We start from the raw sequence: 15,964 nt of genomic DNA, 5'->3' as shown, positions 1-15,964 counted from the left end.
TATTATAAATTTTTTGTTAGCTCGCCCATTAAATTTGCTTGTTACTATTAGCAACCACAGAAACTTTGAAGGCAAAAATGGAAGACACTCCAATTTTCCCCGACCCTCCTGTTGTAACTGTGGAGAGAACTCTGGCTATTATCAAACCTGATGCAGTGCACAGAGCAGATGAGGTTATGGAGGACATCAAAAGTTTGGAATTTTCCATTCTAAATGTGAGTTGTAGAGCTCGTAAATAAATAAATTTCTGAAAATGCACCTTATAACTTTATTTTTTCACATTCACATTCATACAAGTACGATTACTCTTGCAGACGTCTGAGTCGATGTACATACCCTGTATGTACGTACATGTAGCGAACAGGCCGGATTGTGGAACACTGAAATTTAGATAAATTATGCTCACCTGTAGTTAAAAAATGTATGTTAAATTCATTGTACTGCCCAGGATGGTCAGTACATGTACCTCTACATGTGCATATTCAGGTAACTTACAGTCTAGTAGAGAACGGACACCTTGGGGAAATTTTTGGTTGGCCTATCTTCAGGGTGGCAGTTTTTTCCTCTGTAATAATTTATTATGTAATCTCTAGAACCTGTAAAGATGCAGTAGAGTGTATTTGTTGCATGCCCTTTTGCAATCACCAAATCTTTCTCTCTCATCACAGCAACGCAGGTTGAGGCTGACTCCAGAACAGGCCTCTGACTTCTATGCTGAGCACTATGGCAAAATGTTCTTCCCAAGTCTCATCGCTTACATGCAAAGGTATGATGGTTTAATCTCGCAAGATATATTTAGTAGCTCTGAGGAGCATACAGTATCTCGGTGGTGTGTACATGTAGATCAAAAATGTGTGATGGCTCAAATATCTGTAGTATTTTCCATGAAGTGTTTGCATGTACCTTTTTGGTAAACTCTTAGAGTACTAAGTTACACGCACCGGACGGGCCTTATAATATTTGCCAACATGTCATTGGTATAAAACCTTGTATTCCTTGCAGTGCTGACATCATAGCACTGGTTCTGGCCAAGCGTGATGCTATTCAAGAGTGGAGGGATCTGCTGGGACCCACGAATGCAGTCAGAGCCAAGCAGGAAGCTCCCGACTCACTCAGGGCAAAGTACGGGCATGATCAAACAAGAAATGGACTGCACGGCAGTGATAGCTACCATACGGCTGAGAGAGAGATCAGATTCATGTTCTCAGAATGTAAGGGCTACTCAATTTTCTGCATTTAGTTAGAGTTTGCGATATGAAATTATCGTTTCTGAAGGTTCAAACATTATTTTAGTGTACGTATATACAGTAATGAATAGGTACCTTCGTTTCTAGAATTTACGCATGAATACATGTATTATCTCTTTGTCTGCAGCAATCACAGAGCCCATCTACCACGGCCAAGATGCAACTGACTATCTCCAGAGCAAAGTGAACCCTGTCCTCACCAAGGCTCTCACACATCTGTCCAAGCAAAAACCAGAAGATCCACTGGTACGTACAATCATTAAAATTATATGATGGAAATAATCAGTTGAATGGTACACGTGACGTACGGCTATTTTCATGTGTGAATCTGTACTGCCCATCCCCTGCTCCATTTTGAGGACAATTTGTATGCAATTGCTAGCTACCCTAACCAACTATCCACCTACATAAGCGTATAATCATGTAAAGGTTCAAAATTGTATTTTGCTTATATCTGCATCATTCACGCCACTTATTCCCTTGCAGACCTGGCTGGCTCAATGGTTGCTGGACAACAATCCTAACAAACCCAAAGTGACAGAAGTGGACCCATAAACTTATTCATAATTATAGTTGAAACTTTGTAGCACATTACATTTTTATGTTCATGTTTATGCGCATCTTGGTATGACCACAGTGGTACAGTGCCTGCAGCGGGAAGGTGAAAACGAGAGTGATCGTAAAAGTGTATTACTAACAGTTTGATCAAAAGATAGAAAATTTAATGTGCAAAAAACAATTAGACCTTAGCCGACAAATTTGCTTGAGTTCCCGCGAAAACGCACCCAAAAAACTGTTTTTGTACATGTTAATTATGACAAAACCACCCATAATTACTTAGCCAACAACGATATTGGTCTTTTCCATCGATTGCCAATTTACATTGTTAATGTGTCTACACATGCGTAGTAGGCAAATCAGATACGCCCCTTTTGGGGCAGCAAGTACAAAAACACTCTAGAGATACGAGTTTGTAGCTTGATATTATTATTATAGATCTACGAAAATGAGTCACCGTACAACAAACAAGAAAGCCAAGAAGCTAAGGAAAAAGTCTCTTGAATTGCAGGCCTTTGTTAAGCATTCCAGTGAGCTTCATGAAGTTCTCAATGATGGTGTGTTAACAAGATTGGCTTGGGATCTCTTCCAAGCAGAGATATTCTCTCAAGCAACATGTACCAACATAACACACGTCATGCTCAGTGAGAGTGATAAGGCTACAAAGCTCGTTGGTGCTATAATACAGTCTATCAAGTCTGATAACTCAAATCTACAGACCATCCTCGATTGTTGCGGCAAGTACATTGAATTGATACCAGTCGTTGATCGAATGAGAGAAGAATACGACAATCTCAAGGATGTTTTGCCAGGATTTAAGGATGGTATGTAATAAGTTTTCTAACTAATCTATAATGGCCCCATCAGCCCCCCTCTGCCTACGCCACTGGGCTGTGCACTCTGGGTAGTTAAGGCCCGGGTCTAGCCTTAAATACCAAAATTTACACTATGTTCATACTGCTGTATTATTTGCAATATACAGTGTATGCTGCATCAAAATGACTCAAAATGAAACTCAATGTTTTTTTCCAAAAAACTAATTAGCTTAATTCAATTATGCTAATTAGTCCCATAAATAGTGATGACGTCATGGCAGTTTTGTAAGAAGAACTACAAATGCGAACATGAAGAAAGCTTCAAAAACAAGGCTAGATGAATATCTCGTAGCTAAGTACCAGGATCCAGCTGGGGAAGAGTAAAAGTTACTGCATTCTTGAGATACACAACATAGCCTACCTCTAGAGTGGCTGTCAGAGCTAAAGAAGCCAGCATAGCTAAGGCAGTTTTGCACATATTAATTTCCCCAGCTGGAAACATAATCATGACAACCTACTCTATCTTAAGGGCCTAAACAAGTACTCTTACCTCGTGTAAGCCCACCGCATTTGTTGCTAAAGATATTGAGAATCGTTCAGGCAGCTAGCTAAGCAAGTACCTTGGACACTAGCCTCGATCCCAGGCCGCTTCTCCTCGAAGAGAGGGCCTGGTATCGACTGTTTGCGCATGCGCCACCTATTACCCAGAAAGTGGGTAATTCGGATACCATTGTATTTGCTCAGTAAAACAACGACGTCACAACGAACAGAAGTGGATTGAAGAAAGTGGATAGAAGAAGGTTTCTAGCCCATGTGATAGCATTCTAATAGCTACCCTTAGCCTAATATGTTAACAAAGGACTCACAGCCTGCAACAGTGTGGATAACAATCCTCTGAACGGAGGGGAAGGCTGACAATAGCCTATATGGATAGGCCACGCCCATCTGACACTAACCTTGGTGAAAGTCGAGTCAATTCTATCAGAAAGAAATTGCTGCTGTAACCAATACAGTTCTGTCTCTAGCTAGCTAGCTATATAGCTCTGTGTCTGACTTTATGAAGAGTATTCTTTGTCTGTATAATAATTATGTTATTCAGGATATAATTCGGGTAAAAATTCAGTTTAATGGAAAACATTACGGGAATATTATCCAATAATTTTGCGCATGCGCAAGCAGTCAGTAGCAGGCCTCCTTATTTTGAGGCCTTGTGAAGAAGGCTACTTGGACACGGACTTCTTCACTTGCAATGAAAACATTAATAAACATTAAGAATCTCATTAACACTCATAATCTACATCATCTACATTAAATGTTGGCAATTAATGTTATTATCAGTGCCTGACCCAGGCCTTAAGTACCCAGAGCATGTATGCCTGCCAAAAAAGGAGAGGGCTCATAGTAATATATAAGTGCATTGAGGAGCAGCCTTTTGGCCATTATAAAGAGGTACGTGGCATGCATGGTCTTTGTTGAGAGATTTCAATTGCCAACCACATGATTCTTGTTGCATGCAAATGAATTTTGGCGGGGGCTTTGCTAATTGCCTCTCTAGCTCAAATACAAGCTCTGAAAAGGCTGTCCGTTCTGATAGGATATTATTAAAGCTGATTGGGGACTAGACCAGAAAGCTGCTTGTTATACAGAGTAGAGAGGTGGGCCAGGTGGCCGTTCCTGAGAGGTTACTTTACATTTTCCCAGAGTCTGTCACATACTTAATTGGCCTAGCTACGCATATATGTACCGTATAGCGCGAAATTTTCGAGGGGCTTAATTTTTCGTTGATTGTGTGTGTTAGCAATTCTAAATGAAAATTAAGTCAACGAAAATTGTTCTTTGATTATAGAACGTGCAAAGATTAAAGGCGTGGCTTCCAGTAAGCAGTCATTCCACGAATGTTGTGTAACGAAATGCTTTTAGAGGCCATTCCACAAAATATAAGTTCCTCAAAAATTTCTCGCTATATACGGTATGTCATTACATGTCTATTATAAATGTATGCCTGCTTTAATTTTTCACAGAAGTTATTGCAAGCTCAACTGAACGACAGTACAGATCTTGTCTTGGACTACGAACTAAGAAGTGCTATGTGATGTGTATCGCCGTACTATCAATTGTAATCGGATTCGGATATGTAATATACCCTCAAAGTACTACTATTTTTGAGGGATTTGGTCCGCAGCAACAACAATTCTTAGAAAATGAGTTTGAAAGATGTGATGATCAAGTACAACAGCAAATTGTACAGCAAATTAGTTATATTAGACTAGATGCACCTCTATTAAATATCAGTTTACCATTGCCTTCCCGTCCTGAGCCCTTTGTTGGTAGAAAAGAATTAATATATACAGTTATGCAAAATCTCTTTAATACTCACACATCAATAGTTGGATTGTTTGGTCCTCCTGCTTTCGGAAAAAGTTCATTGGCTATTCATATTGGTCATGAAATCATGAGTACAAAGGGAATTGGTGTAAGTTATGTTGATCTAAGCGAATTCAAACTATCCTTTGAGCAAAAACCTCACCTGAAAAGACTTGTCAGAGGAGTACAGACATACAACTGTTACAGCGGCGATTTTGAGAAACATTTACTAGGCAGGTCTGTCAACGGTGACTACCTCTTAAACTGGGCAGCTTCAATTGCAGAACATTCTATTTTGATTTTTGATAACTGCGATCTAGTCCTTAATGAATGGCATGATGAATTCCAAGAGTTCATACTAGATTTGAGAAAGTCATCTAAAGATAATTTGAAGGTCATAATTACAAGCCAGCTAAAAATTTCTTTTGCAGACTACTTTAGTGATATTGAAGTGTTAGAGTTAAGTGAAAAGGATTCAAAATCCTTAATCAGTGTTCTTCAACCAAACTTGAGTCATCACTTACAGAATGAAATAGTTGAACTCGTAGGAAACTGTCCATTGGCAATTAAGGTGGCGGTTATGCTGCTCAAAACAATTAGCCCGACAATGTTAATCCGAGATCTAAAGGCAAAAAATGTTGATGCGATATCTTCTCCACAATTTCCAAGGCGTGAGAGGTTCAATGTTGTAATGGACACTGCTTGTCAATATCTCAGCAACAACTCCAAAAGAGCTGCATATGTTTTTTCTTTGTTTCCTGGTTCATTTGATGAAGATATTCTTTTGTTTCCGTTTTTCATTGAATTCCAAGAAGAAATCAAAAATCTTTTTGAGCGCTCTCTATTTGAAAGGTACGCTCACATTTTTGGAGAAAGATACAAGTTGCATAAGCTAATAAAAATATATTTTAGGGAGAAGATTTTGATAGATTCAAAAAATGTATTGAAATCTGACTTCAAAACAACATTCGTAGAGTATTATACAAAGAAACTTTATAATTATCTCACTTCTATAAAGTCGATTAAAGAACCAGCTCAAAAAGACCAACAACTTATCACTAGCGAACAGCATAACATACGACAGCTAGCTAGAATTTTGTTAAGTACAAAAGATCACAACTTTTCTTCAGAAGAAATAATAGTTCTTCTATTTTATTCTCAACAAGGAGGCTTAGAAAGCAACCATTCAAGTATTATTCTAGATGTCACCTTGACATTTTTAGAAGAAAACAACACATTGCTGAACAAAGCGTGCTCTCAGACTTACACGAGTGTATGCAAAGTATTGATATCCAACCTATTGCTCTCCATTACCGAAACTGGCTATACACACCTCCCTTGTACAATTTGTGACACAGTTAGTGGCCCAGACAAGCTCATAAACTTTATCACTGATGACTTGCTACAGTTAATTGACAATTCTTATGTTTTCTGCTCACAAAACAATTTTGCACATAACATTGTCAAGATTTTGAAGTATTTGCTTTTTTCATTGGAGTGTTGGTTTTCATTAAAGTATTCTGCAGTTGTCTTTCGCATTCAAATGGGAAAGACTGGCACATTTCAATCTTTATTACACTTTCTATTTTTTTTTTTAGTGATTCAAACAATTGAATCTTACGTTATGCTTTGTTTCACGATTTTTATACTTGTGATTTTGTATGCTTTGAGAGGTTATATCTGGAACAAGTGTGTCACTACTCATCTTTTCTTTTTGTGCATTCTTTATCTTAATTTTTATGTTTTGGGTGTTTTAGCTAACGCTCTTGGATATTTTTCACTAGAAGGAAATGGATCAATGAGATACCAACAGTGGTGTCTATTATGCATACATTTAACATGTAAAAACTCGTTTTGGATTGCAAATTTTCTTAACAATCTTATATGCTCATTAATTTTTCCTGGTATTCCTCTATACTTTATAGCTAGATACTTTGTTGGCAGCATCATTAGCTTATTTATGAGTGATTTTCATCAATTTGTATACACAAGTAAAAGAAGTTTCCACAATTAGCTTTTTGTATTCACACAATCCCCATTATGTTTAATAATAAAAATAATGAATATGCAATTCAGTTATACCTAAAATTTTTTAGATCATGTTTGTCATAAATACTGCAATCTGATTGGTAAGAAGAAATGTTCTATCCAATTTAGAAAATCATGTACTTCAATAGAAATCATGTACTTCACTTAGAAAATCATGTAGCAAAGATTAGATAAGAACATTCAAATCTGATTGGCTAAATACTCATGGTTGCTATGATCTAAAATGCTTAGACACTGTTTAGGAAGTTTCCACATGATTTAGAAGTCCTTAGGGCTAGTAGAACCCTCACTGCGTTCGGGATACTACAACCAGCCCTTTGGGCTTCTAAATCATGTAGAAACTTCCTAAACAGTGTCTAACTATTATATAGTTATGTTTGTTCTTATCGGATTGTCTTATATGCAACCAATCGGCTGGAGTATGTATAATTATGTGTGGATACAGAGGTTACATGCAGAGGAGAGAAGAACCTATCTATCTATAATTAGTTTTTGGCATCACTGTATTTTGTGCAGTCATAATTATATATATAGCTTTTTTTATTTAGTTTTTTGTGTTATTATTTTGTTTGTCTTGTGTTTGCTATTGTAAGGATTCCACATTAGACCATCTCTTCTCAGACTCAATATCAATAATGGGTAAAGATGATTAACTAGACAATGAAAAAGTAGTAGAAAAATCAGAAGTAGGCGTAGCTGGGAGAGGCTCGATTCACATGTAGATCTATGTGTACACAACTCTGGCTCTTTGGCTACGGCCTGTTGCAGGACAGGTATATAGGTATAGATCACTGTGGATATTCCCAAGAGAGACTCTGACTAACCACGTACTGACTGATACAAGTCTAGGATTGATCCCACACTTGTACACTGTACTGCTGGTATGTTGTGATAAAGCCATGACAAATGGCTGTGTCGCGTACGCGTCCGTTTGTTAATTAATAGACAACCAAACGATACATCGTATCTATATGGATAGGGCGTCCGCTATTGTAGTGTAAATGCGCACACACTTATTATTTTGTGCCATTGCCCTTTTTATAGCATTCTGATGATCCTATTGATTTCTTTTGTTTGTGTAACTTCTAGGGCTGTATTTTATGTCGTACACAAAGGAAATTCCCGTGCTTTGATTCCGGTAGAGTGTTCACACTTTGTATTTGTACAGTTCACAATCTTTGATGCTGCAACTTGAGTTAACAGTTCAGCATGAGTCTAATGTTGAGTCAGTATATCATGTGCTGTGTGTACATGTTCTAACAAAGCTTAGCTCATGTGTTTTGCTTTCCAACCATCAAAGATAATTATTGTTTAATGTCACATTTTGTTTATTGTGCAAGCCTCCGCTTGTTGTCATGTGCTTGTAAAGGCATTTGCAACTCTTGTAAAAAGCTTGTAACACTCGTGTACTAGCTGGTTCAGCTTATAGTATTTGTTGTTTTGAAAAGACACATGACAGAATAACGACACCTCAGCAGCATGTACAGTTGTGTTTATAAATAGTTGTGCTTGTTTAGATTTATTATTAGTATCAAAAAACAACCTGAATTCAGTAAAGTCTTCTTCATCCATTATACGCGCCAATCAAGAAGTTATTTGTGAGTTATAATTATCTTATTTATCTTAGTACGTACCTAGTTTGAGTACGAACTGTATCTGAGGTTATTGTGAGAGCTTGATTGTGTTTGTATCTGCTATCATTATGTCATTGTCTTTTTTCCGAGACTTAATTTACAAGGTACTGATGTGGATATTTATGTTGTGGTTGTGAATAGCGTATATCTCAATAGTGATCATACCACCATTAAGAAATCTTAAACCAAGCTTTGGCTACAGTACATTAGGGTCCGAACCGTGTTTGCAGATATCCACACCTTATATTATCAAGCTGGTTGATATCGATGCATAATAATAATATAATGATGACATGTCTAATAAGCTTGCACTATAGCTACAGTGATACTGTTACCAGTTGACATTCTTCAAGTTTGTGTTATTGTTTTCCTGGCTTGTTTACAATACAAGAATCTGTTGCTTTTATTGCTGCACTTTAAGTTAGTGCAATGCTCGATCATGTGTACAGTCCCTAATTAATAGCAGACACATTTTAGGCAACAAAGTTAATTAACAAAAAGCCCGTTTAATAATTAAAGCTCCACTGTGATACTTACAGGTATACAAACATGTCTTACTCTAACGGAGCATCACTCTCAAATGCTAAGACTCACCATCGCCACGGTAACCCTGTGAGTGACTCGGAGTTCAGTGATTGGTTCGATTCTGACGGGAGACTAGTGAATGAGGCGGCCATGAGAGAGGCTCTCTTCCGCTGTGAGTGGATCATTATGGTTATGATTATGTACATGTACATGTAGTGGCACCTTTCATAACAGACACATTAATTTTGGGAGTATAGTTTTGTTCGTTGTACGATGGTAGCCTTGTTGAGGTGTTTGGGACCTGTCCTTTATATCGCAGTGGACCTTTCTTCAGGGGTGGCCATTAGCTCTTAGTGAACATACATTAATAATTATAATAACTACCGCAATCATGCAATCAATTACCCCCTCCCTTTAGTGGGTGTGTCCTCTCCATGTCGTCCCTGTCTCTGGAAGTTCCTGTTTGAAATATACCCCCTCAACTCAACAAGACGGTGAGTAACCATGCACACACAGTACACCCTTAGGGCATCACTATAGCCTCACAATTATCACTATACCTAACAGAAGTAAGGCTACAGTGAAACCCCCAAACTGGGGTAATTTGAGAGGTGTCCTTTACTCTTCTTTATTGTACTCTCTATGTTAATGCGGGAAAGTACGTGTACTAAAATTTGGCAGACAGAAGTGTCGATATGCTGTAATAGGATACATTGTGAAGATTCCACTTCAGTATTGCAGAAGTTATTCAAAATGCCTGTTATATTATTTAATCCACACACCCACACACCTACACCTACACATACACACGCACGCACACACACCACGCACGTGCACACACACACACACACACACACACGCACCCACACACACACACACACACACACACCTACACACACACACACACACACCACGCACACACACACACACACGCGCACACACACACACACGCACACACCTACACCTACACACACACACACACACACACACCACGCACGCACACACACACACACACACACGCACACGCACACACACACAGTGACCAGAGAACCATCGACCTGGAGAACAGAGCTAACTACCTGGCACTTCGACAACGCTGGAAAATCCTCGATAATACAATGCAATCCCCCGAAACAACCATCCATGACCAACCCTCGTATCTAGAACTGAGCGACGATGAAATAGTTAATCAATCCCGATCAAATTCCCCCTCCTCCAATGAAAAATCCCCTGTCACAAATGATGAATCTCCGACCAATGATGATACAGGTTCGATAGAGGCCAGTTTGGACTGCAGTGGAGAAATGTGTAGCCGATGTCACAAGATGATAGCCTCGGGCTCTTTAAGTAACTCTGTAACTACAAACAGTGAAAGCGGATTTTCAGAAGCTTCAAACACGACATTCTCCTCATGTACTTGTACAAAAAGTGACCAATCAAAAAGTTCTGAAAATGATGGAGTTACATGTAGGCGCACAACTGTTGATCTGTCTGCATCCTCTGAAAATGAGTCTGGGTGCGAGACTAATATTCAACCTACAACCTCAAGTACTAATGGTTCAACTTTATCCCCGAGCGATGGCAGCGGGTGTCAGAGTGTTGATCAGAGCTCGTGCAGTTGCAGTCGGTCAGTTGGGGAGACTAGCAACGAGTGTGGCATCTGTCAGGAGAGGGAGGAAGGTGTGAAGAAGTGCGTGTGTGAGTTCAAGAGCAGCTGTGAGAACTTGAGTCAAGACGATGAGGCTTTGTTGGAGATCCTCGATTTCCCTTCTCGGGTGAGTCAGTGTTTTTAGTAAATGTGCCGAGTACTGTGAGCTAGTACAGTGCATGTGTTTTGCTGCTCTATTAATTAGGCTAGAATGTAAGGAATGTTGCCCAATATATATATAAGGGCGTATGGAATCCTATATAGACTAATAGAGCATAAGTTCATATTAATTAGCATTAACAGTTTCTCCTTTTAGCATTAAGTTTATACTTGTGCACGGTTACACATGTGCAACGTATTCAAACATTGACACTCACCACACTCACTTACCACCACCCCACACACTCACCACACATACACACACCACACAACACAGGTATACGCAGCTCGCCGGCCTGTCCAGTTAGAGACCAGCTATCCCAAGGCCAGGAGAATAGTTCTCAGAGATGTGGCCAGAACTGACAGGAACTATCACTACTTCACTCACAAGCGCAACCTGAGGAAGGTCCACAGAATACTCCTCACCTACGCCATGTTTCACCCGGGTGAGTTAGAGCTATAGTACTGTACGCAGTTTAGAAGGAGTGGTCTGTATAAGAGTTCTCCTGATTGCTGTAATTGACTTTATTTATTGTGTATGTATAGTTCTTCAGTACACATTACAGTCATGTACATGTTTTTGTTTCCTGGTAACGTAGTAAGTTTTCAGTGACCATGGCAATTGCAATTATTCACTTAATACATGTAATACATTACATTATCACTCCAAATGGAAGTTCGCCAAATTTTTAGTGATTTGATTGGCCACCCCCCCCTCCAGAGGTTGGCTATGCCCAGGGCATGAATGACATCCTGGCCCGATTCCTAGTGGTGACAGACTCGGAGGTTGACTCGTACTGGCTGTTTGCCAGCTACATGTCCAAGAAGAGAGAGGACTTCCTCGAGCACACCATGATGAGGAAAGTCGGTGAGTGCAGTCACAATGGCTCTTGTATCACTAGTGCATGTAGTGTGCTGTAGTAGTGTGCGAGTTGTGATTTGCATTAACAATTCCGCATCATCGATTACCAATTAAGTGTGGCCCGTACACTGTACAAGTTAGGTGTGTGTGAGTTGTAATAGGTTGCACCGTCTGAATGAATGTTTTCCTTGGTCTGCAGCATTTGTGAAGAACCTGGTGAGGGAGGTGGACAGAGAGTTGTACGGCTTCTTTGACAAGTCTGACTGTCGTGACTACCTCTTTTGTCACAGGTGAGTGGGGTGTGTCCATGCATGGGAAATTAGTTGCTTGCTCCTATAGTTGAAGGTTGCTCGTTTGAATATACTACACTGTTACCTCTCTACAGTGTATAGTACAATGTATATAGACTACATCAATTTAACCGAATGCGTAGGTGGTGGTGTGATATCCACATTACAAACGCACTCTGTAGTGTTTTGCACTATAACAATGGTTGATCTTTACCTAACACAAATCCCTGTAGTGTTTTGCACTATAACGATGGTTGATCTTTACCTAACACAAATCCCTGTAGTGTTTTGCACTGTAACGATGGTTGATCTTTACCTAACACAAATCCCTGTAGTGTTTTGCACTGTAACGATGGTTGATCTTTACCTAACACAAATCCCTGTAGTGTTTTGCACTGTAACGATGGTTGATCTTTACCTAACACAAATCCCTGTAGTGTTTTGCACTGTAACAATGGTTGATCTTTACCTAACACAAATCCCTGTAGTGTTTTGCACTGTAACGATGGTTGATCTTTACCTAACACAAATCCCTGTAGTGTTTTGCACTGTAACGATGGTTGATCTTTACCTAACACAAATCCCTGTAGTGTTTTGCACTGTAACGATGGTTGATCTTTACCTAACACAAATCCCTGTAGTGTTTTGCACTGTAACGATGGTTGATCTTTACCTAACACAAATCCCTGTAGTGTTTTGCACTGTAACGATGGTTGATCTTTACCTAACACAAATCCCTGTAGTGTTTTGCACTGTAACGATGGTTGATCTTTACCTAACACAAATCCCTGTAGTGTTTTGCACTGTAACGATGGTTGATCTTTACCTAACACAAATCCCTGTAGTGTTTTGCACTGTAACGATGGTTGATCTTTACCTAACACAAATCCCTGTAGTGTTTTGCACTGTAACGATGGTTGATCTTTACCTAACACAAATCCCTGTAGTGTTTTGCACTGTAACGATGGTTGATCTTTACCTAACACAAATCCCTGTAGTGTTTTGCACTGTAACGATGGTTGAAATAATTATTGATAATCTCTTTTCTCCATAGATGGCTGTTATTGGACTTCAAGAGGGAATTCCCCTTCGAGGAGGCCCTGAGGATATTTGAGGTGCTCAACAGTCAGTACCTGGAGCTCAACTCTGACCGGGCTCTCGTGGTAACAGACAAGGTCATCGCTAAGGAGTTTGAAATGGATGGTGAGTGCTCGTTTAATTTAAGGATAATTATTATATACTGTACATACATGTACAATTACGTTCGGGGAGTTAGAAGAGTACTGTACTATACGTACATGTACGATATCACCCTATCCTATGCAAGCAACCCTCTATATGCATGTAGTCCTGTGCCTGCATAGGTACATTTGTTGGCTAGATAATGTTATATACATGACTCGACTGATGTTAGTTCTGTTAGGTTACCGTTCTGTCGTTTATTGCATTGTCTAGTGATTGTGGATAAAGGAATTGGATTAAAGATTATTATTATTAACTTAACATTTTTTCTACAGCTGGTGAGACCCGCTCTGAGAGGTCAGAGGTCAACCTTGAGTTCACGTTTGATGTTTTCGTGTGTGTGGCCATTCTGACAATGAATAGTAATGACATTTGCAAGGCTTCTGATGCTGCTGGAATCTATGGCTGTCTCAACGGGTGAGTGAAACATGTGACACTTTGTATCAATACTGGTGACAATGCCTCGATGTTGCATTACTGACTAGGGCAAAGTGACCTTTTTGATACTATAGAGCCCACCCTCCACCCAATACTTCAAATCATTGCTTTTATAGTGAGAGACATTATGGCATGGTAAATTTACTAGATAGCAGCATAATTATATCCATGGTTTCGATGCACTTACTATACAATAATGTACCAAAAACTGAACAAAACTACCTCGTATCTATGCCGCAAGTGGTTTCTATGCTGGTTTCTATATGCAGAATTTGGTTTTTAAGGCAAAAAATGTGTTATTATATGCATGGCAATTCGTGCCACAGGCAGTTTATTGCCACATCTTGGCCACTCCTCCTTACATTTCAGGAAAAGTACATACAAAATACAATCTTAGGAAAAATACACACTCAGCTGTCAGGCACAAGTCCGGAAAGGCACGAGGCGCCATTATGTGACAATTTTAAACCTGGCGATCATTACCATAATGATTTACAAAAAATTATATTAACACTACCATAATCTACACAATCTTGGGTAATGAATAACACTGCTTCTGTAACACAATATGCATGACCTTTACTGAATACTGTAAAAGCTAGTGGATTTTCCAAATAAAATCTGATACATATACCGTATTTACTTGATTAAACGCCCTCCTTGAATAAATGCCCATCTCGTTTAAATGCCCATGGTAAAAGCTCTGTCTTTGTCAATAAACGCCCATCTTGAATAATCGCCCATGTATGGGGCATGGCACTGTGGGTGGAGCTGAAATAGCACGTGGAACCAGTTGCAAGCGTGGCAGCATAGAATAAAAAGTTTTAGGTAATTACACAACAAATGTTTATTCTCTGAAGCCACAAATATTGCCCACATCATAGTACATCCTGCAACATCTCATAATCCCATTGGAATCCCAGAACCAAACTTGCCACACTTCAAGAGAATTGTAGGAGGAACATGATACCCAAAAGGTACAGGAATAAAACAGCGCTTTTTGAGTAGCCATGCATAGTTCAAAGGACACTACTTAAATATGCAATATCTAAAATTTATCGAGTGAAGCCGTACGACATTCCAAATGATGCGGAATTTCTTGGGCAACAAGATGATGTACATTCTTATCTTAAATGTTAATGGTTAGAAAGTTACAGTTTAACTAACAGCCGCTAAAAGTAGGGAATTTCTGCATTTTTTAATTAACTCGAGCTTAGAAGCCATAATTATTATTTACAAACCCAAATATTTTCTGAGATATTATCATACCATTCCCCATACAAATACCAAGTTTCATGCAATTCTGAAGAGGTCACGTTTTAAATTTCGTTGAATTGATATAGAATGACCCACATTGCAGTGATTGTATATAGTTTCAATCCGGACCTGCATGAGCTCTTGACCGTTTTATAGCGTGTGGTTGCTCTTCGGAAGTGGTTGTTATTGAGGTTCCACTGCAATAGAAAGGTCCTTTCGGGTAGTTCTTAATTTGTTGGTATAGTTCTATGAATCAAGTTTTAATTATTCCATCTAAATATGTAATTCTCATGCACATGCAGGCTCTCCATGAAGATGAATCTGACGGAAGTTCTGACACAAGCAGAGGAACTGTTTTACAAGTATTGTAGACAGAACATCACTAGGGGATTTGCTGAGATAGACCTGTAGTTTGTTTGTATTTTTCTCTAATCCGTGTTGTATCTGCTTACAGTGCATGTCTTTTTAATTATGATCTAAGAAATTATGTTGTATATGTAGGCCTATAATTGTATAGACATTAATAATTATGCAAAATGAGTTATCGAGAATGTATTTGAAGGTTGCTCGTTTAAATATAATACACTGTTACCCTGATCTCTACAGTATATAGACTACAGCAATTTAACCGACCGAATGCGTAGGTGGTTACCATACCACAAATCCCTGTAAAAGAGTGTAACGATAGTTGTAGCCCTATATAGTATAATAATTGCAAAAAGACAATTGAATATAATATATGACCGGGCTCTCGAGGTAACAGACAATCTGATCGCTAAGGATGAAATGGATATGGTGAGAGTTTGTTTCAGTGTACACAAACTTCTTATTATTTTGGGACCTTATATATATAGGTGTCTGCATGACCTTTGTAAC

The 15,964-nt window shown here is 39.0% G+C and overlaps 3 protein-coding genes across 4 annotated transcripts; all 3 read left to right on the top strand.

Annotated features, from left to right (window-relative positions):
• Positions 1-29: 29 nt before the first annotated feature.
• On the top strand, positions 30-1,883 carry LOC135336060 (nucleoside diphosphate kinase homolog 5-like). Its single transcript, XM_064531835.1, has 5 exons — positions 30-215; positions 669-766; positions 1,003-1,211; positions 1,375-1,493; positions 1,734-1,883. The coding sequence occupies exons 1-5, from the start codon at positions 78-80 to the stop codon at positions 1,800-1,802; spliced, it is 633 nt and encodes a 210-aa protein (XP_064387905.1). The 5' UTR covers positions 30-77; the 3' UTR covers positions 1,803-1,883.
• Positions 1,884-2,189: 306 nt separating this feature from the next.
• LOC135335920 (uncharacterized) lies at positions 2,190-7,035 on the top strand. Its single transcript, XM_064531625.1, has 2 exons — positions 2,190-2,629; positions 4,642-7,035. The coding sequence occupies exons 1-2, from the start codon at positions 2,254-2,256 to the stop codon at positions 6,996-6,998; spliced, it is 2,733 nt and encodes a 910-aa protein (XP_064387695.1). The 5' UTR covers positions 2,190-2,253; the 3' UTR covers positions 6,999-7,035.
• Positions 7,036-7,730: 695 nt separating this feature from the next.
• LOC135335969 (small G protein signaling modulator 1-like) lies at positions 7,731-15,563 on the top strand. Of its 2 annotated transcripts, none has more exons than XM_064531708.1 (10): positions 7,731-7,914; positions 9,207-9,364; positions 9,611-9,686; positions 10,232-10,967; positions 11,277-11,445; positions 11,721-11,867; positions 12,061-12,151; positions 13,206-13,354; positions 13,669-13,810; positions 15,391-15,563. In XM_064531708.1, the coding sequence occupies exons 2-10, from the start codon at positions 9,217-9,219 to the stop codon at positions 15,497-15,499; spliced, it is 1,767 nt and encodes a 588-aa protein (XP_064387778.1). In that variant the 5' UTR covers positions 7,731-7,914; positions 9,207-9,216; the 3' UTR covers positions 15,500-15,563. The 2 variants fall into 2 exon arrangements, with proteins under 2 accessions (XP_064387778.1, XP_064387779.1); XM_064531709.1 differs by lacking the exon at positions 7,731-7,914 and adding an exon at positions 8,421-8,631.
• Positions 15,564-15,964: the final 401 nt, after the last annotated feature.

The sequence above is a fragment of the Halichondria panicea genome, chromosome 5, assembly GCF_963675165.1.
Source record: "Halichondria panicea chromosome 5, odHalPani1.1, whole genome shotgun sequence".
Taxonomy (NCBI): Eukaryota; Metazoa; Porifera; class Demospongiae; order Suberitida; family Halichondriidae; genus Halichondria; species Halichondria panicea.
Note: the sequence above shows the minus strand (reverse complement) of the source record. Positions and strands in the feature narration are given on the sequence as shown.